Consider the following 26,052-nt stretch of genomic DNA (forward strand, 5'->3'; position numbering starts at 1 on the left):
ACCCAGGCATGCCACAATTCTTATCAGTGTGGAAATTATTTCAAGACTCACACTGTTCTTATTCAATATTCTTACTCTCTATTGGAATGTGTATAAGAAAACGGACTTGAGTCTCAGAGTTAACATAAAAACTAAAATCTACTGTACAGCAGTAAGCCTCTTTCACCAAAATAACACACAATTTTTCTGAAACCCCCAAATCAGAATCAATATTAACAAAGAACTTCCCCCAAATAATGCTCCTTCCAACTCTTAACTATTTTTCCCCTCGCTTAGCTTTTGAATATTTCATTTTCCAAGTGTCTTTACAAACATGACAACAAATGATCTTCTTCCCAGTGAGCTTATTAAAAAAATGTTGGGTGAGTTCTGTCCTCTTCTAGTCTAACACTTCCATTCTTCTAGCTTTTTATATTTATTATTAAGTTTGGGTGCATACCTTCAAAAATTTATTTCCATAATTTTAACTGCTCCTTTTCTGCACCCTGAGTCAAAATGACGGAAGCAGACTGTTTCCGCATATGTCGTCACATCACCCAGCCTGCCTATCCCCAGAGCGTGCCAACTCCACCGTCGCCACAGCAGGTGTTATGGGACAAATCTAACCGTGAGCCCAGAAAGGCCCCTCCAGACACGTCACCATCCACATCAAAGAATGAACTAGAGAAGGGCATGAGAGATCATGCCACTAGTTCTGTAGATCGTGGGTAGGTCTCACACACAAAAGAAAGGTCCTGTTAAAATTGCATGATAAAACGGTTCATGAAATTTTGTTCACTGTAATGAAAAGATAAAGTTAAAGAAACAGAAAAACATGCAATAGCATTAGGCAAGTAAAAATTTTAGATTTCAACCTAAGGAAGTGCTGTGGTATAGAATATACTTTGGATTTTCAAGGGGTCCAATTGTGATGTTTGCCAGACAAAAGTAAGATTCAGGTCCTCCACTACCATTGAGCTAAGCTATTACTGTTGCCTCCTGCAGATCCAACAACAGAAGAAATATCAAAGGATAGGAATAGTTAAATTAACATCATGAAGAGACCAATCACTGGTGGGTGCACTAAATATGTCAGATTAACCCCCCCACACACACACACACACTCTTTCTGAAAATTCATACTAAGGAATAGGCTTTGCTTTCCGAGCATCCTCAAATAAGAAACTTGGGGAAATGAAAGTGGGAAATCACTATTCACAATGTGTCTACGCCACACCTTCAAACCCTGACCTTCACTTCCTCTACTCACATAAAGGGAGTGGTCATCTGCCTGCTTCACACGGGTACTGCAAAGCCCACACAATGATCATAGGCATGTCTGCCTCTGGCTGTGCCCCACTCCAATTAATGCAAGAAAACCTACCTTTTCCAAGGATCATTTGGATCTGGTTCCTGTCCTCTGAAGACCCTGTGGGACTCCCAACTGCCTCTCCTATTAAATAAAAATTCCTGCCCAGGAGCCTGTGATGGGCACTCCATCAAATGGCACCCATAGCTCTTATGTTGCATATTTCAATCAAAGGCTTCCTCTAACATCCTCCACCCGTGGACCACTTCCCTACCTCCCACCACTCCAGGACTCCCCCTGTACTTAGAATTCTGGTCATGTCAAAAGATAAAGCTTCCTGGGTAGAGACTATATCAAATGCACGGCAACAAATTACGTGGACATGTGTGTTACCAGGGCAACTTTCTATATATACCAAGAACTCTAATCCAGGTACATTCTTCCTTATCATTACTTTCCACTGCAGTCATAGAAACAAACTCCTTACTAATGCATTTGCTTATTATTCTTTACTTCATGAAAAATTATTAAATCCCCCTCATGTCTGATATAGACTGAAACCACTACCGATCAGTTGGCACCTACCTTCACTAAGAAGGCAGCCCGCCTCACAGAGCACAACCACCACCAGAGGGAGGCAGCAGGACGTGGTCAACAACAAACACTTGGCTGTCACCAGGCTGCTACCCTGGCAACTCCATGACTGTGGACAAGTTACTTAAACTTCCCAAGGAGGAGTACCTGGGTGGCTCAGTTGGTTATACTTCAACTCGGGTCATGATCTCACGGTTCATAGGTTTGAGCCCCGCATTGGGCTCTGTGCTGACAGCTCAGAGCCTGGAGCCTGCTTCTGTCTCCCTCACTCTCTGCCCTCCACCGCTTGTGCTCTGTCTCTCTCTCTCTCTCTCTCTCTCTCTCTCTCTCTCTAAGATAAAAATTTTTAAAAAAACAAAAAAACCCAAGGCCATTTCCTCATCAGAAAAATGAGAATTATATAGTATAAACCTCCTAGGTTGTGAGGATTAAGTAACAAATTACATAGAAAGCACTCAGACCAGAGGCAAGTATGTAATAAGTGATCAATAAACTTAAAGATAAAAATGACAGGTACTTTCCTTCTCTAAAGAGATTATGTAACACCATATATCTCTAGAGCAGAACAAGCTCAGCAGCTACCATTGGGTCCTCCCTCCTTTTCTTTGACCCCCTTTTCCCCCACAGCCAAGTCACATATGATTGATTCTCATGAATGACCCTGGTGGGTCCAGAGGTACAAGTCCAGTCCAGGACTCCATTATCTCCTGCCTAGACTGTCACAGCACCTCCCATGTGAACATCACCTCCAGACCTCCACAGCTCCAAGGTCCTGGCATCCACAGCCCACATGTCACCTCAGTGTTCAGACACTGTTGCTCTAGGGCAGCTCAGATAGCATCTATCTCTCCTACCCACTTAGACTGCTTTACGTTACAGATCACCATAGATTTGTTTACCTTCTCCCTAAAATGTAAACCCTCATAGGAAGATTTTTTAATCTTGTCATTTCTGTATCTCCACTCTTATAGTCAGATTTGAGAGACATCCCGCTTTACTAATTCTTTTCTCTCATCCACTTAAATGCCTTCAAGCACTATTTGCTGATAACTACCAAATTTCTATCTCCCAAATTCCACACTCAATTTAAGTGCCTATTTGACATCCTCATTGATGTATCTATTAGGCATCAAACTACCACATCCAAAAGTTAGCTCCTGTTCTCCTCCCACCCCCAGCCTGCAGCCCTTCCCATCTTGGTTGATAACTCCACCCTTCCAACTGGCCAAAGACTTTGGAATCATTCTTGCCTCCTCTCTTTCTTTCACAGCCCACATCCAATCCATCAGAGAACTCTGTTGATTTTCTCTTCAAAATACCCCTCACCCCCCTCAGGTCCAAGCCACCATGATCATTCACCTGGATTACTACAATAGCTTTCCAACTGATCCTTCTCTTTCTACTCTGTCCCTTCCATGCTCTATTCTCAAAGGAGCAGCCAAAGTGATCCTGTTAAAACATAAACCTGCTCATATCATTCCTCTGCTAAAAAAAAAATTAATTAATTAAAAAAAAAAATAAAAATCTTGTGATGGTTTCCCAGTTCACTTACCATCAAGGTCCAAGCCCTAACCTTGATCGGAAGAGCCTTACTACTTCATCTGATCTGTTACTTCTCTGAGTTCCTTTCCTATGAGGCTCTCTCTGACTCACACAAGTCGTCCTTCTAGTTCCTCCAATGTGCCAACTACAGTCCAGTCTTTGAACCTGGACGACAGCCATTCTTTTAGTCTAGGACAATCTCTCCCCTTCCTCCATCCCTGTATCTATATGATCAATTCCCCTACCTCTTTCAAATTTGTGCTCAAAAGTCACTTTCTCAGTCTTTTTTTTTAATGTTTTATTTATTTTTGAGACAGAGAGAGAGAGTGTGTGAGCAGGGGAGAGGCAGAGAGAGAGAGCGAGACACAGAATCCGAAGCAGGCTCCAGGCTCTGAGCTGTCAGCACAGAGCCTGACACAGGGCTCGAACTCACAAACTGTGAGATCATGACCTGAGCCGAAGTTGGACGCTTAACTGACTTAGCCACCCAGGTGCCCCAAAAGCCATTTCTCAACAAAGACAACCAAACCATATTGTGTACAGAGGAGAACCTTCTTGGTTTCATAAATCATTGTAATCACCCAAATATCATCAGAACATACCCATTAAGTGTCTTAATCCCTAGTATTAACATCATCAACTTGTATATGTTCCTGTTAATACTCTGGTGGACCGGTAAGAAAACTTATGTTCCACTAGTCCACCAACTGTTTTGATAAGCAAAGTTTTATTGGAAGATAGCCATACTCATTCATTTACACACTGTCCATGGGAACAGTCAACAGAGTTGACTAGTTGTGACAGAGACCCTAAGGCCCACAAAGTTCTAAATTATTTACTCTCTGGTCCTTTACAGAAAAAGTCTATTGTCCCTGATCTAGCATAAAAGCAATGCTCAAAAAAAAAAAAAAAAAAAGGAAATCACGTTGATACTCAAAAAATGTATATTTTAAAGAGGTAAGGCCTTAAATATTACAAATTGAAGTTTTTATGAATATCTCCTTATATAATGGTGTAGAGATTTATGATTAATATAATGTGACTTTATTTATTATTTCTTTACTTTGGTTAAATGACTAGACCATCAAAAAATACCATTTCCTCTTTCCTCTTCCTATCCTGCTTGCTTGCCACCATGATTTACTCTCTTTTGTACATCCTTCTCTCCCACTACATTAGTCAAAATTTGACAGTGTCAATGATGTTCAAATTCTGAGTATTCTGAAGTTCCGTTCCATTTGTTATATTCAATGTGTTAACATAATATAAATCGACTAATATTTATGTATTTTTTTAAAAAACTATGCTTACTCTTCAGTTCAGAGGTAAAATATAGGTCCTGTTCCTTCCTTCTGAAAGGTTTAGCATGGATTCCTATTGGCAACACACCCATCTACAAAATGGCAGACATCCACTAGCATCTTTAGATGATGAATCACAGATATATACTGTCCCCTTCAAAATTTGTGTCTTCGTCAACTTACATTTTCCAAATGCAGTGCAACAGGCAGACTAACATTTATTACTAAATAAGTTTTTATTTAAATACTTCAAAGAAACCTTACGGCAGTCAAAAATGTATACACATATAGATATACATAAACATACTACAAACATTCAATGCAACAGCATTCAAAATCTCAGCAGGATTTTTGTGAAAACTACTTTTTCTAAAATTGTTTTGATAATTCAAAAGGCCAAAAACAGCCATGATAATCTTAAAAAATAAAGTTGGAGGATTCATCTGAAATCAAGACTTATTACAAATCTGTAGTAATTAAGAAAGTATAGGATGCTGCAGAAAGACAATTACAGAAGAACAGAGTTCAAACAGAGGAATGATTTATCATCGCTGTATCACTGTAGGACAATAAAAGAGCAATCCTTTCAATAAATGGTGCTGGGAAACTAGATATCCGGGGGGGGGGGGACTGGGGAGTGACCCCCACTACACGCAAAAGTAAACAAAAAAACCCAAACACATTCTAGGAAGAGTAAAAATATAAATCTGAAAGGAGAACGAAAACACTTCTGGAAGAGAACATAGGAGATACTATCTTCATGACCTTGTGGTAAGCAAAGATTTCTTAAACAGGATACAGAAAGCAGTATCTGTACCAGAAAATGCTGATCATTTAACTACATTAAAATCAAGAATTTCTACTCCTTGGGGCTCTATTAAGTGAGTGGAAGTACAAGTCTGAGAGTGAAGTTATCTGTGAGATACACAACCTGTGAACACTCTCTACCAGACAAACACGACACCACTAAAGAGGATGCCCGAATGGCGAGTAAATCTTTTCTAAACGTTGCACAACCCAGTAATAATCCGAAAAATGCAAATTAAAGCCACATGGTAAAGTATCACTAAAATAAAAATGACTAGTAATACCAAGTGTTAGCCAAGACATAGAATAAAGAGAACTCTTACACACTGACAGTGAGAATGTAAACTAGCACAAACACTCTGGAAAACTGTTTGGCAGTATCTATGGGAGCCAAATAAACACATTTTCTATGACCCAGAAATTCTACTCCTAGAAATGCTCGCCACACCCACATCCCAAAGATGTATAAAAGAATGTTCAAAGTCCATTATTTGCAGCTGCCAAAACTGGAAGTGTGAAAACGTCTACCAATGGCAAAATGAATAAGCAAATTAGGAAAGAATCCTACAGAGGAATACTATACATACAACAAAGAAAAACAACAAAGTAAAAATACACACAACACAAACGTGGCTGAATCTCACAAATATTATTTGAGTAAAAGAAGTCAGGATGAACAGTATACTCTGTATCTTTCCATTTTTGTCAAGTTTAAAAACAAGCAAACCCAACTAATGGCGGTAGATGTCAGCTGTGACAACTGGGCCTGGGGGACAATAACTGGGAAGGGGCCCAGGGAGTGCTGGCACTATTCTCTTTCTCATCTGGATGATGACAGAACAACTATACACACTGTGAAAAAATTCATCAAGATGTACACTTATGATTTGTGCATTCATCTGTACAGATGCTATGCTTATATACAGTATGCTTTAAAGATTAAAAGTAAAAAAATCACCATCATATATAAAATAGGCCACAAATGCAAAAAAAAAAAAATAGAACAAAATGTTTTTTCTCTACACATACAGAACTGCAAACTGTTAAGTAGAATTTTTTTCTTATGCTGAAATCCTGTTACCCACGTTACACATTTGTTGACATTTCAGAATGCATTTAAAAATATCAGGTATCAAAGTAAGAAAATACGGTAAGAACAAAATATTGGAGATACACTTTCCCTCAAATGAAACAGGTGAACATAATGAATTAGATACCAAAGGAACAAAATTGGCCTAATCAGGATCTTTTCATTGTAGCAAACACAGGGACTAATCTAGACATGAAAACATGCTAAACATAAATGAGGCCTCGAGAAAGTGGGGCAAGCCTTCACTGAAATGTGACACTTGATTATCTGCCCCTCACACCACCTGATTTTTGTTTGGTGTGTACCAGAATCAGCATTAGTGAGAGCATGAATACTGCTGACTTATTGACAAACACTGGTGCCTACTGAGCTCAGTCATGGAAGCCTGGCTTCCAATAAGCCCTCACGTGGAAACCCACTATGTGTACAGATGAAGAATGTTACTGCTCTCCTCTGGATGAAATGCAAGGCCAGGAAACCTGGGGAGCTGAGGCCACTCTCCTGCCTGCCTACAGGGCCAAGGGAAGGCCCCAGATGAACCTCTGTATCCTGTGAAACAGTGCTTCCCTCATGACCCCACCTGACTGAGCCAATCTGGGAGGTTAAAAAAAAAAAAAAAAAGAAAAAAAGAGCCCTTCCTCTCTCACCTCTTCAGGCTTACCCCTCCCAAAGACACACACCCAGGCAACCTTCTGAAACACAAAAGGGCCATTCTTGGGTGAAGGGTTTACAAGGAGCTAAGGATGCAACCAGACATAGGAGTGTTACTGCACAGACCTCAAACAGCATCACACAGAGAGACACCCAGTTCACAGACTGGGATTCTCTTAATTCTGGGGGTTTATGAGACCAAGATTAAGTCAGTCCTCTTTTCTGCCCAACTCCACTTTTTAAAAAAATTTCTTCAACCCCATTATGACTTTCTTGGAAAACATACTTATTGCTAGCTTCTTCTAAAGATACCTGATGTCAAAACACTCCTTAGGCTCCCATGTCCCCCATATGATTTTGTCAGTTTACTGGGGTAAAACCCTATTATACACAGCACCCACCTCTCCTGGATGATGCTTCTCTACTTTCTGAAAAAATGTTGAAAGTCAGCTATTATTTTGCAAGCTGATGGTCATTTGGGGATCTTCCTTGTAGTATGCATAACCCTTTTAGTTTAATCCCAAATAGGGATGGATCCCTCAGAAAGGACCAGGCTACATTGTATGACTCCCTGCCCCCCCCCCCCCCCCCCCCCCCCCCCCCGCTGCTGCTGACACACTGGGCAAGGGCCCCATCAGCTCATCATAAATGGATACAGCACATATCCTGTATATGTTTTGTGAGATAGGGAGGCTCTATAACAAACTGCCTGTGGAGGGCGGTACTGGGAGAGAAGCCACACATTCTTCTACAAGTTACATGCAACTGATGTAATCAGACTTGTAGTTCCTCGAAGCCATGATTTCTTATTTCAATCTCTTATGCCTTCAGAGATGGGACAGAACAGATAGTAAGAAAATTACTGGCTAATTGGCCAGTGGTTATGCTGCAAGTTAAAAGTGCAGGGCTTGCCCCCCAACCACCAAAAAAAAAAAAAAGAAAGAGAAAAAGAAAGAAAAGAAAAAAAAGAAAAAGAAAATCCTCCTTTGCTCTCTTCAAGTTTTTTCTTTTAGTAGTATTTTTATAGAGGCCTTTGTTCCCCAGACAGCACTTTTACATGCAGTATATATTTTCATCTTCACATAGTCCTGGTAAAGCAAATTATTATTACCCTGATCTTATAGATGAGTAAAATAAGGCTCAGGAAGTTGAAACCCATCAACAAACTGCTAGGAGGAAGCATAAACAGAATCTCAGGCCACTCTTCTTGTTACACCTCATAGATGACCCCCTCTCCTGCCTCTTGCTTCTTCACCCTTTCTTTTCTTCTGCTCACACTAACACACATCCGTCCCTGTACTGGGGACAGTGTCCTCTTTCCTCTGCCAGGCCAGTGGTGTGGCTGGTGCCACCAAGAGCCCTTCCTGCTTCATGCTCATGATGGAAGGAAAGCATCTACAGTCCATTTCTCAGTGCCCTCATCTCTATCCCGGCTCTCTCACACTTCTCCCTCCAGACATGCTACAGAAAGGGTGAACGCTGGTGCTCAACTCACTCAAAGGTACAGGCGTTCCTCGGTTCATTCCCAGGAAATGCTATTGTAACACTTCCATCCAACTGGTTTCCATTGGGTAAATCAACACCACCGTGAGCTAGCGACTCATTAACTACTTGAAAGTTTCAATGGGGACATGTTTTATTGGGGTTCCACTGAAAAGCTGTGGTTACAGTGACACTAAGAGGAATCAGGTGATGGGAAAAAAAACTAAAATTATTCTAGGTATTTTTAAATATGAAATCATCCTCATGAAGTGCTAATGAAAAGCATCTGAGCTTCTGGATCGCATGAAACAAAACCATGTTTTGCCTTTGCGCTTGCAAAGCTAGCTGATCTAGTTGTAAATAACTGTCATGTCAAAGGAGCATGGAAAAAAGGGTGTCAAAGGGGAAGGCTTCTAGAATAAGTCTATTATGCTGTCTTATCTATATGTTATGTAGTTATTATGTTCATTTCTGATAAGGAAAATGAAGACCTGAGAGGATAATTAACCTGCTCAGAGACGAAAGAGGCAGAGCTAGAAGTAGGTGAGTCTCTCTAATTCCTGAACCATTCTAGAATAGAAGGTACTCTATTATACCATCTGTATTTTCCTCCCATCTGTGCATTTCTCCCATCAAGTAAGACAATCTGTCAAGTAAGACAAGCCCAAGAAGTCCAAATGGATTAGAAACTATGAAAAATGACATTCATTTTTTTTTTAACATTTATTTATTTTTGAGACAGAGAGAGACAGAGCATGAATGGGGGAGGGGCAGAGAGAGAGAGGGAGACACAGAATCGAAAGCAGGCTCCAGGCTCTGAGCCATCAGCCCAGAGCCCAATGTGGCACTCAAACTCATGGACCGTGAGATCGTGACCTGAGCTGAAGTCGGACGCTTAACTGACTGAGCCACCCAGGCGCCCGAAAAAAGACATTTCAAATAGGCACATGAGCTATCTCGACCCTGAATGACCACTCCATAAGCCCTACAGGGCCCTTTCCCAGATGCAAGGCATCTACAGCAGGTTCGCAGGCACAAGCACCATATGCTGGATCCTACATGGTCCAAGAAAGATGTGGTACTTTCTGTCAACTCTATCTTCGGTGTAAAAAGTTTATTTTTGCACTTTTTAAAAACCGCAGTAAGCAGTTTATTTTTCATAAGGAACCTACCACTGTGCTGCCACTTCCTTTCTCCTAATACTTAAAAGACTTCTGGGTCTTCTGCAGCTCTGCAGCTGATCCCAGTGAGTTTGGTTCTGGCTTTTCAAAATAAAGAAGGTGGCAGCACAGCCACCACCACCAACCCGACTAAGGGGGTACGCACCGTTCGAAAGAACACTGCTCTGCGCATACTACCCTCAGCTGCCGTCCTGTGCAGGGCTCTGCACTCACGCTACCCTGTGGAGCTGAGGTCAGCACTCCAAGGACTGGGTGCACGGAACCTTCTGTTCAAGGGCAGTTTATGACTGCCTTCATCGTGCGGGTGGGAAGAACCACGGATCATGAAGAGGACCAACAGAAGTCCTGCCGCATTCACGCAGTCTACGACCCTGTGAAAAAGTCAGGTGCACTCTCCCTCGCCTGAAAACTAAACCAGAGTATCAAAACTGAGCCAGAACCCCTTTTTTTTCCCAACAAGAACAAGACCTGAACTGGAGCACCAAATCGTGGAGATATCTTTGCTCAATGGGATGTGCTGAACTTCTTAAAAGCCTTTCCGTACACTTCATTCACGGGGGCAAAGAAATGCTCACTCAAGTGTGCACTTACTTCGGTGCACACACACTCACACCCCTTACCAAAAGTAACTTCTCCTTTGCCAGCTTTGTCAAATAGCTGAAAAGCCACCATGAACAAAGCATCCGGGGCACACAGGACAGATTCAAATGCTACGAATTCTTGAAAGGATATTAATCTGCAACATAAAACAAGCACAAAGCATAAAATCAGTAGCTTGCAGAAAATAAAAGCATACACAAATACACACTGAGGAAAAAAATTAAATGTCACTGTCAAAAAATTAAATTCAAACCTAAACATTTATAAACACTCAGCATTTCCTTTCATATACAGTGGACTGAAATAACAATGTACAGAATCTAAAGAACATGACAGGTTTGAATTATAATTTCAAATGTAAACTGTATTAGCCAACATAGCATTTCTGTTTCAGGCAAATCATTGGACTCTAGAATTAAAGCTTATTTTAGATTAAGATGTGACTGTGTAGCAGCAAAACAGCACAGCTTTGTCATTCATTGATACCTTTATACACCATGTAAAAATGGTTCACAAAGATTCATTTATTGTCGATACCTACTGACCGCATGTGGCTTCAACTAGGGATAATATGGTTAGGGGTGATGGAATACAAATGGATATGAAATGTGACACCAAGGAACTTCTAGTCTGCTAAGGCACATAACACTAGCCTAGATCTAGAAATAGTATAAAGGGAAGACCAACCTAAGACAGGGACCAATATGATAACAGAATTGCGGTAGGAAAGCAAAAAAAAAGCTTTGTAGCAAAAATGGAATACAAGCTGGGCCTTGAAAAATGAGTGAAATTCAGGTGTATAGTAATGGGCACAGAAGGGCAGGCACTCTGTTGGGGGATGCTTACAGAAAAGCAGATGCAAGAAAGCTAGGGCGTGTACAAGGAAAATGGCAAGGAACTGTAGAGTACATGAAAGAAAAGATGGTGAAATGAGATTAGAAGTGTCAGGCCAGAGATGGGCATGAAAACAAAAGAAGGGCCTGGTTTTTCCTCTCTAGGAAGCAAGCAGTTATTGAAAGTCTTTGATGGGCTGCCTGGGTGGCTCAGTCGGTTAAGTGTCCAACTTTGGCTCAGGTCATGATCTTGCGGTCTGTGAGTTTGAGTCCCACGTTGGGCTCTGTGCTGACAGCTCAGAGCCTGGAGCCTGCTTTCGATTCTGTGTCTCCCTCTCTCTACCCCTTCCCCACTCATGCTCTGTCTCTCTCTATCTCTCAAAAATAAGTAAACGTTAAAAAAAAGAAAAGAAAAGAAAGAAAGTCTTTGAGCAAGGTCATGACACAATCAAATCTGGTTGTTTGGAACAACATGACAAGTCACAGATGCTGTGCCTTCCAAGGAGTACATGCACCAACAAAAGCTTTTCTAGAAATGTTCTTTGTCACTATTTTGTATTTTAATTGTCCAAATATTCCAATGATACACTGAAATAGTCCAAGTTTCTGGAGGATATAGAGGAAGAAAACAGAAGCATTTTCCTATGTTTCTCAAAACAATTACTTCTAAACATCTCATAGAGAGAACACATTTTTGTACAAAGTACATGTAACAAAGTTAGCTGTTTCCCAGAATGTCACCTGATTGTAATAATGTCACAAAGAAAGGAAAATCCTGTGGAGTGTTCAATATACTATCTATCGCTGTCATTCACCACCCAAAACACAACCTTCTGAATGCACGGAGACATTGGGGAACAGCAGGTGTTACAGAGGAATGCATGCCCAGAGCACCTTCTCTACCATTCAGTCTGTCTCACTGAGAATCTACGTGCAAGCAAGGCCGGAGTTGGGCCTCAAGGAGCTCACAACCTACTAGGCGAGGGCAAGGCAGTCATGTGCACATATACCCACCAGAATGCACAAGCTGAGGGTCAAAGGTAAAAGAAGAAATAAAGTGTTAGGGGCATAAAAGGAGGAGCAATCCATTCTGCTACAAAACTGGGGAACACCTCATGGAAGTGTGGCATTTCAAGAAGAGATTTTAAATGTGTGTTTGTTTTTGAGAAAGAGAGAGAGAGAGCGCACAGGGAGGGGCAGAGAGAGAGGGAGAGAGAGAATCCCAAGCAGGCTCCACGCTGTCAGCACGGAGCCTGAGGCAGGGCTCAAACCCACAAACTGTGTGATCATGACCTGAGCCAAGATCAAGAGTCGGACAGATGCTTAACTGACCGAGCCACCCAGGTGCCCCTAAAGAAGAAATTTTGAAGTTGAGAAGATCTTAGAGATCATCTACTTCAACCTCCTTATGTTACTTTTGAGGAAATCAGAAGTTAATGACTGTGTGATGGTGAAGCACTTGTCGCATTTGGGCCTAAACAGCAGGCGTCCTGGTCTCCATCTGACTGAGACAGAATTCCAGCTGGTAGGGGAAAGTGGAAAGAAGAGTGAAGGGCAGAGAGAGGTGGTTCCACACTGAGGAAAGAGCGGAGCAGAGAACAGAGGTGACAAGAAATGAGGTGTGCTGTGGTTAAGGGAAGGCTGCACGTGTTGCCGACCTTGCATCTAACAGGTCGTGAGGAGTGAAGAGTGGCTTGAGCTATAACGCTGGCCACCTGAGCAGGACCTTAAAGGTCACCTTACAAAATCTCGACTTTTTTGTAAACAGTGAGAAGTCACTGAAGGCTTTGGGAGTTAATAAATATCAAGTTCATATCACAGAAAAGGAATTGGTGTGGAAGATGAATTTCACAGAGGACAAAGACGAGATGCAGGGAGACAGCCTACGAGCTGGGGACAGCAGGGGTGTAAGCCAGAGCTACCATACCAAGACTGAAAAGAGAGGAAAGGCTAGAGAAATGCAGTTGAGGCAGAAATGACAAAATTTCGTGGTGACTGGATGTTGGAGGCTGAGGGCCAGGGAAGAGGTCTAGCTACTCCCAAGACCTCCAACCTGGATAACTGAGTGAGACGATGATACCACCACCAAAGATAAAGAAGAAGAGAAAAAAATGAAAAAGAGAGAAGGGACTGTGAGCCAGTAAGACCAAATCTGACCATGTTGCATTTGAGGTACCAGTGGGACACTGAACATGGTGTCCAGCAGGAAACCAAAAGGACCGGCGTGAAACTCGGGAGAGGAGCTGACAGGAGTTGAACCCCACCACTCAAATTCATGATGAAGTCCTAACCCCCAGGACCTCAGAATATGCCTTTGCTTGGACATAGGGTTGTTGCAAATGCAATGAGCAAAGATGAGCTCATACTGGAAGAGGGTGGGCACCTAGTCAGTATGACTGAAGTCCACATAAAAAAGGGAGATGTGGACACAGACATACACACAGGAAAAACACCATGTGAAGATAAAGGGGCAGTGAGCAGATGCTTCTACAAACCAAGGAATACCAGAGATTTCCAACAAATCATTAGACGCTAGGGGATAGGCGTGCAACAGATAGATGCTCCCTCATGGCCCTGACAAGAAACCATGCTTGCTGACACCCTGGATCCCAGCCTCCAGAACTGTGAGACAGTAAATGTATTATTGTGTTTTAAGTCATCTCATTTGTGGTACTTTGTTACAGCAGCCGTAGAGAACCAACACAGAGGCCAAGATTGGAAACACAGATCTGGGAGGTTTTAAACAAAGGCTACTTAAGGCTGTGAATGAAACTGTCCAGAAGCATCTCCATCCAGAGGCACACTCAGCATCCTCTACGACGTGGCCGCAGCAGAGAGGGGAAGGTGTTTCTGGGCTACTTGCTTCTAACTGCCACTCCAACCCCAGGGCTCCTCTGAGCAGGTACCAACAACCACACAGCCACAGTGCTCCCCAGTTTAACTTGCTGGCAGTTTGTCAAGGCAGAAAACAATCCTATTTGCTCAATTATCCTTGCACAGACGTTAGGTTAATTAAAAGCGAATTGAGCAGTGTGTTCTCCAGAAAAGAGGCACTTTTTTTTTTTTTAATTTAATGGTCTGAAGAAAGAAAGGCTTAAATATATAAAAAGAGCATCTTTCCTCTCTCAAAATGGTTTGAGAAACCTGAACATTATCTATGTGGGTGAACAAATCCTTGTCTGGCAGTGTCAATGTGGTTTCATAACCATATCTGGCCAATGAATACTCTGGTATTTTAGGCATGTTACAGATACCAAAAAGGTATGTAATTTGGTAATCCTGTTAGATACAAGTATTATACATCTATGTAGGAGGTATACAGATGAACCATGAAATCATAATGTCTTACTGTTCAGCAAGATCATTTTGGATTTTCAAAGTAATCTGACTAGAAAGCTATCAGAATAATTACATAGTACTATATATTCATTTGCAGCATGCTATTTAAACACACACACACACGCACACACATATTTCATATAAACAGTCCTTCGGTCTTGCTTTACAGATTTAATGGGTATTAGCGTCAATTACAACAAAGAATACAAGCTTAATCAAGTTCAGACCTGGCTGGTGAGCTCACTTGGTTCCTTTTCCACCCAAAACTTCTCTGACAACACCGGATGCCCTCAGAAATAAATCACACAACTTTGATGACTGTTCCATGTTTGATGTTCCATGTTTGATGACTGTTCCATGACTGTGTCCGTGGAACAGTGTGTGACACCAGTGTTCACCTACAGCAACTGATAGTGCGACGTGGGTCAGCGAAGAGAAGCAAACCCACAAGTCACTTTTTTCACAGGCCTACAACCACTCAGATGAGGGAGGAGTAGGTTTCTACTCCATTTCCTGGCTCCAGAGATTTTTTTTTTTTAATTTTTTTTTCAACGTTTATTTATTTTTGGGACAGAGAGAGACAGAGCATGAACGGGCGAGGGGCAGAGAGAGAGGGAGACACAGAATCGGAAACAGGCTCCAGGCTCTGAGCCATCAGCCCAGAGCCTGACATGGGGCTCGAACTCACGGACCGCGAGATCGTGACCTGGCTGAAGTCGGACACTTAACCGACTGCGCCACCCAGGCGCCCCTCCAGAGATTTTTTTTTAAGGAAGTTGTTTTGTGTTCAAACCACCAGAGCCATCATTCTCTTTACTCTAAAGCCATTTTTAACAGCAGCAACTTTACAACTCCTTGAAAGTCCAGGTAAGGTAGCCCAAACACCACATACTACAACCAAATACAGAGCCAAGGAGAAGAGGGATTAAGAGTAGACTGCATCAGTATGCTGTACTTAGGGCTGTGTAAGACGACACACCTATACACACAGAAAGATACTAGAAGGACACGTACCAAAATGATGCCTGAGTGTCCTTACAGTGGTGTAACTTTAGGTCTCCTCCTCTCAGCTTTGCAAGGAATAGCTCTCAGCCTGGAGACACTTAAAATATAGAGAATACCATGATATTATGGGGAAAAGTGGCAAGTAACAGAAGCGGAGATAAATTACTTAGCAATTCAGAGGAAGGAAAGATTATTATCACACTGAGAGGAACGTGATGGAGAATGTCAGTAAGATCAAGTGACATCAGAGGGAAGATATGACCAAGTGGACATGTACCTTTGGTCTTGCAGAAGAGGTAAGACGGGCTAGAGGAGAGATGGAGGGTGGGAGAAGGACAGGCTGGCAACGGCAATGAGGCATCAGTGCCTCCTCTATGTGCTGAGCAGAGGCCAGTACTGGGAATACATGGGGGAAAAGTGCACCCCCTGCCCCCCAAGAACTGACGGCCCAGGGGGCAGATGGCAAGCCAGGAACCAAGGAAGGAGGGCTGGAGGGAAGAGCCACTAGAAGTGCAAGGTCACTGGGGTAAGGGCAGGTGCAGTGGTGCTTAGTAACATGACTTTGTGCTTCAAACCATAATCTGGCAGTGCTGGAAGGAGAAGAGTGTGCAGTTGGGGAGACATGTTGGTTGAACCCAGGGAAGAACCATGAAGACCTAAAGGGAAGGAAGGGCTCCTTACAACGAGGGCATGCAAGTATATGGTGCCACACCCTCAGGACAGGGCAATCTGACGACACAGCAACAGTCTTAAAAACGCCCACACTCTTTGACCCCACAAATGAAGGTGTACAAACTTATGTACAGGGATGTCCAAGTGGCATTGTTGATATTAGTGCAAAAAGTGAAAACAACCTCAATATGCAAACATATGTGACTGATTACATAAAGGAACATCCATATATAGAATACTATCCAACCACTATAATTGCTACATACACAAATTCACATTAGGTAAAAAATTGGTTATACAAATGTATCTAAAAAACAATCCCATTTTGTTAAAAATGGACAAAAATAATACTTTATACACATACACAAAAGTGTGAAGGATGTATGCCAAAGTATTAACAGTGGTTCTCTCTAGGTAGTTAAAATATTAGAAATTTAGGGTTTTTCTCTTTTTGCTTGCCCATATTTTCTACTCTTTTCAGTAATACACATACTGAATTACTTTTGTAATAAGAGAAAAATTAAAATTTATATGAAACCAAACATCAAGGATTTAATAAACTTAGGTAGTGGCAGAAGGCCTGAATAAGGAATGGGGGTGTTTGGAGGGGGGTACTGAAAAAAGAAACAAATGATGGAAAGAGTCACACTAACTGGCTATCTGAGGTGGACAACCTCCAGTTTCTCTCTTCCTCCTGCTGTTGCTTATTCTCGCTCAGCAGCAGCTTATGCCCCATGCGGTCCCTTTCATCTCCTGCCTGGCTCCCACCTCCAGGCCAACTCTGTGGCTAGGAAAATTTAAGCAACTGCACATAAGGATCTGATCTGTTCAGCTTTCAGGAAGTTTGGATGTAGACAATGCACCATATCAAAACCCAATTACCACTTTTACTTAAGGTTCCTAACCACAAGAGCGCTTCGCAAAAATAACTTCTCCTTATAACCCTCTTCCGTGTGTTACAACAGAAGCCAAACGATTGTCCAGGATTAATGGCAGAGATAAAAGTAAAATCGAACTCCAAAAACTGGGTCCCAACCACCAGACCACCCAGGTTCAAGTATCTGAGAATGTCGGGGGGGGGGGGGGGGAAACAAACACAGAACTCGGCTTTCCTGAGATCTCCAGTTGAGCAAAAGAGTTTTGGCCTCTATCGTTTTAACATCTTTAATAGCTTTGGGGGTTTTCCACCTCCTTATCTCCCTCCCAAATGCCTTGCAAATATACATTGTTCAGGCCACCAAGCAAATATGTTCCCTGCACCTTCTATATACCAGGCAAGCCCCTAGGCACTAAGGACACCATGAAAATGAAGAAGATGGACAGAATCCACATCTCAAGGATTTCCACTGTAGTGGAGAAGGCAGGCAATGAGCACAAATATACATACGTAAAAATAAGATGATTCATAATCAGCTAACTTCTGTGTAGAAGATAAAAGAAATGCTTTAAAGCAGTGCTTCTCAGCCCCAGAGAGCCTATTTAATTGGTCTTAGGAGGGACCTGAGAAGTCATTTTTTTTTTTTTCAACCTTCCCAAGTATAGCCAAGCTTGAGAATGATATGGATGGGACATGGGTTGTCTGCCTATGTGGCCCGCAAATGCCTCTTGGGAGGTGGCAGTAAGTCTCAATGATGAGGAGAAAGCACTGGGAAGATATGGAGCAAGAGTATTTGGGACAGAAGAACCTCGGTGAGAGGCTGGCCCTAAGACAGGCCAATCTTGGCAAGACCCATGGGGCAGGGAGCCACCAGAGGGCCGGGGGCAGGGAGCCACCAGAGGGCCGGAAACAGGGGAGGAGGGAAGCTGAAGGGAGACGGGGATGAGGGAGTGCGTTGAGCATAGGAGGCTATGTGGATTTCAATGCAAGCATGCATGGGGGACAGCCACTGTTGGAGGGCTTTATGCCCAGCAGTGATGGGATTGCATGGAAAGAACACTCAGGATACTGAGGAACACGGATTGCACGGAGAAGAAGTGAGCCCAGTCCCCAGTGGCTGCAGCAGGCTAGGCCTAAAGCTTAGCAGGAGAGAGAACAGAATGGAAAGGGTTCAAATCCAGGCTCTGTCCAAGAAGTCACAGCACACAATTTATAAAGCCCAGGGGCAAATCAGGCACCACCACCCCCACCCCCCTCCCCACCCCGGAAGCCCAGTGGCTTGTGGATGCAGAGATTATGGCAACCAGAGGCACAAACTCTGAGGCCCTGTAGTTACAGAGGATATGAAAACTACTAGTTAGGCAGATGATGGATTTTACGTCCTAAAATCATCAGCAGTAAAGTGGAAAAAGGCCCAAGTTCTACTTCTTCCTTTGCCTAAGTGGCTGAATGATCTTGCTGGACAAGTTGGAGCAGATCTCCTCTCCCGATCTATGAGGGAGGATCTATCCAATGCATTTCAGTCTACTATCCCGTTTTCTTCCAGCACTGGCCTTGGCATTGCCAGGAGTATATGTGTCCAGAGGCCAGCTGGGCTCCTCAGCTCTACATGCACTTGGGTTCAAACCTCACTGCAGCATTTGCCAAGGGGCTATTTAAATTCATTGGCTCCAATGAAATCTGGCAGACTGAATATTGTTCAAACAAGCATGCTACTGCCTGGCTTTGAAAACCTATTAAAGATTTTATTAGCAACTTTACTGTATTGTTATCACAAGTTTAGCCTATAAATATCACCTCTGCATAGATCACTGCCTCTATGGTGGGCAGTGGGTTTGGTGGGTCATTAAGTGTTATCATGTATCATTGCCAAACGTAGATAAATATCATAGGCCCTCCCTTGTAATTGTGACCTTGACCCAGTAAGTGATAAGCCCATACTTCCAGATCTACCTGTCTGTCCACGCCTTGCAGTTCACTCCAAACAGCGCTGGGCTACCCAAAGCTGCCTGTGCCAACTACTGGGATTTATAGAGGGCATTCTTATACCTCCAACATTTCCTTATCAGAGGGATCAAACATATTTAACAGGTATGACTCACCCCCATTCTACTTTTTGTTAATAGTTCACTGAACTACACACTCAAAAATGTCTCCCACCTATACACATTCTATACCCCATTCCTTCTTCTCTTCTTTGTTAAATACTACTATCCACTCCCCAATGACCTCAGGAGAATATGTCATGTCCTGTCACCTCTCCAACCTTTTAAACCTTGAGTCATAAAAAAGTTCTGATCACGGCCAATGCCCACAAGAGTAGTACTGGATCAAGGAAAAGAATGCCCCCAGAGACAAATCATGTTCTCTATCCTTGTAAGGCTCTAGACAAATATCCTGTTCATTCTTAAATGCCAATAAGCATTGCGGGGGGGGGGGGGGTGAACCTAAAAAGCTATCTTATATGACATTGTTTCCATTTTGTCTAATAACCAATATTGACAGAATTTAATAATGTGCAGCATAAATATCCTGTACCTTAATTACATCATGGGGTATACGGCATTTTGAGATCTACCCAAAGATTCGTATTTCTTTTAAAAGGATAAGGGTATTAAGTTTAAAAAAAAAACATAAACAAGTCATTTTAAATTGGAGGTTGCCTTAAAGGAGGAAAAGAATTAAAAGGGAATAGAAAGACCACTCGTTTAAAAGAAAAAAAGGGAGAGGGCACCTGGGTGGCTCAGTTGGTTGAGCGTCAGACTTTGGCTCAGGTCATGATCTCGTGGTCCGTGAGTTTGAGCCCCGCGTTGGGCTCTGTGATGACAGCTAAGAGCCTGGAGGCTCCTTCAGATTCTGTGTCTCTCTCTCTCCCTCTACCCCTCCCCCACTCATGCTCTGCCTCTGTCTCAAAAATAAATAAACATTAAAAAAAAATTTTCTTTAAAGGGAGGGGGAAGTAGTTTTAAACCACAATGGAAAATTCACTTAGGTAAGCAAAATAGATTGAAAATATATTTATATTTCCTAGATCTTCTTTTGTTCTTCTAAGGCTGGATGAGAAGGCTTCAACTTCATTAACATGGTAAATGAAGAAGGACAATGGGGATATAAGCTTTAGGTAAGAAATCAGGACCTGAAATGCGAGTAAGCACCGAATTTGTTCACTAGCATTTTTTAAGTGACCACTATACACTGGCTATCACTCTGCATAAAGCAGCAGGTTAGTTGTTTGGTTGCCACAGAGTAACCAGGTGGTTTAAACGCTTCCAGTAGAGCACACACTGTGGAACCCTTTACTTATCTGACTTGAGTCTTCAGTTTGATTGTTCCTTTGGTTCAGAGCTGAAAAGCACAAAAGGTACCTTCCACTCAAGAGATTGTGTGAGTACTTAAAAAGCCCGGAAGACAGGCTGAAGAACAGAATTTTCTCATGAACACTTTTAGCAGATGCCCATATTAACTATGGGTGTTTCTTTGCTTATATAGCATTTGAAAACACCAGATATCGACTGAGTTAAATGATTTTTTAATTGGGACACAACGCCTCTCTCAGTGTACTTTTCTGCATCTTTGAAGCCAGGTAATGATGATTACAGTGATGTCTGAAAACAAATAAGCACCTAAGCACAGACACACAGAAAGTGACAAGAGCAAATGTGCTACTTTCTTGCATCTGCCAACAACAATTCCTGGTTCATCTATTAAAAAAAAAAATCAAAAATAAGCAGTAAACTAAATTTTTACAAAACACATGAAATTAAGTTTTACTGTCCCTTTTCAGGGAACATTATCGATTACTCAGAAGTATTTTAACTTTTTTTTCCCTTCAACTGTAAGTCTTACATTATGGATACACATGAAAACCTTCTTCAATGTGATGACATAAGCGTTTGGCAAAGCAAAAATTAAGTGACTGAAATAGCCTTTATCATATTTTAAGAAATAAAATTATTCATGCTGTGGGCAAGAAGAAATAAAGTACACAGGCTTGAGCCCAAATATCACACACACAAAAAAGCCAACATTAATATTTGCTGTGCCAGCTGAATTCAAATTAACCCAATTTTACATGTTAATTAAACCAGCTATTTTCTTCTTATTGTATTTTTGCTTCTTAAATAGTAGAGTCTACAAGTGATTCCCAACAGACTTGTTCCAACAACAATGACGTATTCATTTACTTCTATTATGACCGTACAATACAGTAACTGAGCAGTAATTTTTCACAGTCAATTACATGTGTGGCTCTTTATGCTTAAAGATGCTGAAATAATGTGTACTATAGAGCCATATGCCTGCATCTTTAGTGTGCCTGAGGCAGTTGCCTGGGTAACACATTTTCTCTTCGGTTTAGCATAACCCTTCATTGAATATCATTAGGTGTCATTAAATAGCAAACATTAACATGAACTTCAATACACTACTTAGATAGAGTCATTTTACCCATGTAAACAAGTGCTCCATCATTTATAGGAAGCTTAAAATAGATTATGATTTTCTGTATTTAAGACGACGAAAAAGAACAAAACAATGCCCACGTGTTGATTCCAAATTGAATTTGCAGAAATTTCTGATAACATAGGAGAATTCAGACCAAGTTTCAGGGATAACACTTCTTATAATATTCAATGTAAGCAAAGAAGGATTGGGTTTTTTACTCAAAGTTTACTTTAAATTTACTCAAAGTTGCAAAATAATTCCAGCACTTGCATCTCAGATCATAAGACTTTTACTGTTTTCTGACAAGGTGGGGAGAAGACACCCCACCATTAATTTAGAGGATAAGGTACTTAAAAATCAAGGCATGTAGCAATAAATAGAAAGTATGGGAGACATTATGCATTATCTAAAATATCTTAAATATTTAAAAGTTACTAATGTGTTCCATAGCTCGGATATGGCAACATGCAGTTTATACAGTTTTTCAGAGCCAACGGCCTCCATCAAGAGTAGCCACCATCCCCAATAATCTGCATCAGCCCTCCATCCTATGCCACTCCACACAAACATCCATGTCTAAGAAACACAATGTGCGGGGCGCCTGGGTGCCTCAGTCGATTAAGTGTCCAACTTTGGCTCAGGTCATGATCTCACAATTGGTGAGTTCGAGCCCTACACTGGGCTCTCTACTGTCAGCACAGAGCCCACTACAGATCCTCTGCACCCCTCATCGCCTCCCCACCCGCCACTCACACATGTTCTCTCTCTCAAAAATAAACATTAAAAAAAAAGCAAAACAATGCGCTTGCTTTACAAACACAGTCTCCACACTTAGAACTTCCCCACACACCTTTCCGTTCCAAAACAACAGACTTCTGATTTTTCTGAGGCACGTGGTAATTCTATGTAAGTCTAAAATTTCAGTCAAAAAGCAATTACAGTTTGTCCTCTATCACCTGCATTACAAAGGGCCTCCAAATATTCTATGTTAATTTTAAAGGGCATGCACAAAATGGAAACAAGTCATCAAAGGGCACAGCCATCTCCGATATACTTTCTCACCTTTCCCAGTATAGGAGGAAGACAGGCTTCAAAGGCCTGGAAAGGAAGTAGAGGATGGGGTTCAAGACCGACCGGGGTGGAGATCAAAAGTGTTCCAGGCTCAGGAGTGAGCTGCAAAGCTGTCAGGTCAACCTAAGAGTAACTAAAAAGAAAGCTCTGCCAAGAACACATGAGTTCTTGGTAATGGGGATGGAGATCCCAGATACAACTAGGATGATGAGCTGAGATCTTTTTTTTCTCCCTCCCACATCTGTTTTCTAATCCACAACAAGGAAGAAATGGCCACACAAAATGCAATGACTTAGCTTCAGGTACCAAGCTTCCCCTTCCACTATTCCACGAATATTCATGTAGCTGCTTGAATAAAATCTTAATCACTGTGTTCGGTCCATGGGCTGAGATGTGGTCAGAAAACACACACACACACACACACACACACACACACACACATACGATATTATATCAAATAATATATGAGCACCAAATGAGCTCCAAATGGTGCTCATCAAATATATATATATATATATATATATATATATATATATATATTTGATATTAAATGTATATTCCATTTTCGTTTTAGCACTCTGCTCTAAAATGAGGTAAATCATGAGAAACAAATTGATAGCCCCAATCAATCTTTAAGTCAAACATTTCCAAGGATATACTGGGATCAGCAGAGATTCAGTCACATCACTGAAGCTTCTATGAGAATTTATGTTCTTAATGATTATCTAAGACACTCTAGGATTTCAAATAAAATTTTTAAATTAAAACTAAATTGTATAAACTGCCATAATTGCAAAAAGTAGCCTAATCACTTCAGAAATGTTACTGAGAATTGAAACAAAAATTGATTTCTGCTCCTAACAGTGGAAGTGATGTTTCTGGATTTTACCCCAAATCCACAATATACAAAATGCTATTTCCATCCTTATCCCCAGTAAAGATTAATTAAAATTCTACTACATGAACAAAATTTGCTTGCCTAAGAACTGGTAAAGGTCTAGAAAAGAAAAAAGAAATTTTTCATATTTAATTGTATTTTGCTACACAAATAAACACTAACAAAATATAATGAATTCACCTGCTAACACAGGCCACCCACAAATGTAGATTCTCATGAAAAGAACCAAAAGCATTTATTATAACTGCTTGAGCCTGGTCTACATAGGTTTACATTTTATTTTATTCTCTGGAAGAACCTATATAAATGTTGAAAACAGGTAAGAAAGGAAAAATTTTCTGCCCAACAGGTTTCCCCATCCTATTCCACACTATCTCTGTATTCATTAACAAGTCCTATTTCTAAAGGTCTCCTCACAATACCAAGCTTTTTTAAAAGCAGACAATTACAACACAGAATAGCGATTGTAAAGAGTAATCAAAATTAGAAACTGTTGGGAGTACTTTATATTTTTGCAAAAGCAAATTAAGCTATAAGACTTTTTTATAGAGAGACTTTTTTTATAAGAGGCGCTTTTGCTTTTTCTGGCTATAATTATTGCTAATTGTGGAAAAGCAACATCAGCGCTTTAATGCTTTTTCCTTCAGTAAGCTGGTGACTGTTTTACTTCCTGACTTCAAAAAAAAAAAAAAAACAAAACAGAAAAAACCCAAAAACTGTAAGAAGAAAGCAAGCACTGGTCAGGACATCATAAAAGGCATAGAAAGAGGGTTTCGATATGAATTACACATTCCTCAGAAACTTTCTTAAATTTTTTTTTTCTTCAACGTTTTTTATTTATTTTTGGGACAGAGAGAGACAGAGCATGAACAGGAGAGGGGCAGAGAGAGAGGGAGACACAGAATCGGAAACAGGCTCCAGGCTCCAAGCCATCAGCCCAGAGCCTGACACGGGGCTCGAACTCACGGACCGCGAGATAGTGACCTGGCTGAAGTCGGATGCTTAACCGACTGCGCCACCCAGGCACCCTGTCCTCAGATACTTTCAAAAAGGGTTTTCTCCCATGGAAATGTAACACCCTTAGTGAATTTAAAAATTATATTCTACATCAATAACCAGAAGGATAATGTGAATTAAAATGCATTAAGAGGTAACACAGGACTATATTTCTTTAACTCTACTGCAGAAGGTCTGAACTCACTAGACCATAAACACGGAGAAGGGCAGGGGACAGAGCTGAATGGACCAGAGGGGACAGCAGGCAGTGAACACTGAGGCCTTCACAAGGTGCTGAAGGGCAGGGTAGGAGTCTAAAAAGGATCACGAACCTAATCCTATGAGTGGTTTTCTCGATGCAAAGAATTCCTCAGAGCAATTTTACAAAAACTAGAATGACCCCAGACTATGGTGGCACCAGCCTATTTAGAGAAGATAAAAGTGAAGACAGGAGAAGATAAAAGATTTGCTAAAAATTTCAGCACCTGTTACAGAGACAGCCTGCATAAAATGTTAGTGTTCCTAGGAGAAAAAGGACAATCAGGGATTTTAACATGCTGAATTTCAATATGGAACCAAAAAGAGAACCTGAGAATCTCATCCCCTCATCATCTCAATACTAATATGTCATACACTCATGGCACTTTATGTGTCCAATCCATTCAGAGTCATTCAAAACATATTGATGGAGTGCTACCATGTGCCAACCCACTGACCTATGATCTGCAGAGTCAGCAGTGAACAAAACAGACAAATATCCCCGCCTTCCTGGAGCTTACAGGCAAGTGTGTGCCAGAAGGTGGAGAGGGAGATAATAAAACAATAAATAAAATCCTTATGAAGGAAAAGGCATGGTGGGGGTACAACTTAAAATAGTATGCGCAGGGAAAAACCTCCCTAAGGAAGTGTTATCAGAGCAAAGACCTAAAGGAAATGAGTGAGCTTCCTGAGGGAAGAGGAAGTGCAAAGGCCCTGAGGTGAGACTAATCATGATGTGCTCAAGGTGCAGCAAGATCAATAAAGGGGTTGGGACAAAGTATTAGGAGGAAGAACAGAAGCAGATGAAGTAGGGGGGAAGGGAAGGAAAGTGGGTGGCCACTGCTAGGCCTCACTGGCCACAGTAAGGACTCGGGCTTTTGATCTGAGTGAAATGGAGAGCCAGAGAGTGCCATGATCCAACTTAGGTATGAACGGGATCACTCTGGTTTCTGTGCTGAACAGACTGAAGGAAATCTACAAGCAGGGAGATCTGTTAAGAGGCTATGACAATAATCTGAGTGAGAGATGATCTTGCCTCAGACAATGATACTAGCAGCACAGAAGGAAAGAAATGGTCACATTCTGGATATCCTGTAACTGTCTGCCACAATGCTACAAATGGA

At 41.5% G+C, this 26,052-nt stretch overlaps 1 protein-coding gene across 4 annotated transcripts in view; it reads right to left on the minus strand.

Annotated features, from left to right (window-relative positions):
- Positions 1 to 26,052, minus strand: part of SLC25A13 (solute carrier family 25 member 13) — a 184,283-nt gene that overhangs the window by 102,512 nt on the left and 55,719 nt on the right. For 3 of the 4 annotated variants that reach the window (XM_047844735.1, XM_047844745.1, XM_047844756.1), the window contains one exon: positions 10,557 to 10,672. The exons of the other annotated variant lie outside the window; for it this stretch is intronic. In XM_047844735.1, coding sequence (XP_047700691.1) covers positions 10,557 to 10,672 — 116 coding nt within the window. The remainder of the gene's footprint in view (positions 1 to 10,556; positions 10,673 to 26,052) is intronic. 4 annotated transcript variants of the gene reach the window in all.

This window comes from Prionailurus viverrinus, chromosome A2 (genome assembly GCF_022837055.1).
Source record: "Prionailurus viverrinus isolate Anna chromosome A2, UM_Priviv_1.0, whole genome shotgun sequence".
NCBI lineage: Eukaryota > Metazoa > Chordata > Mammalia > Carnivora > Felidae > Prionailurus > Prionailurus viverrinus.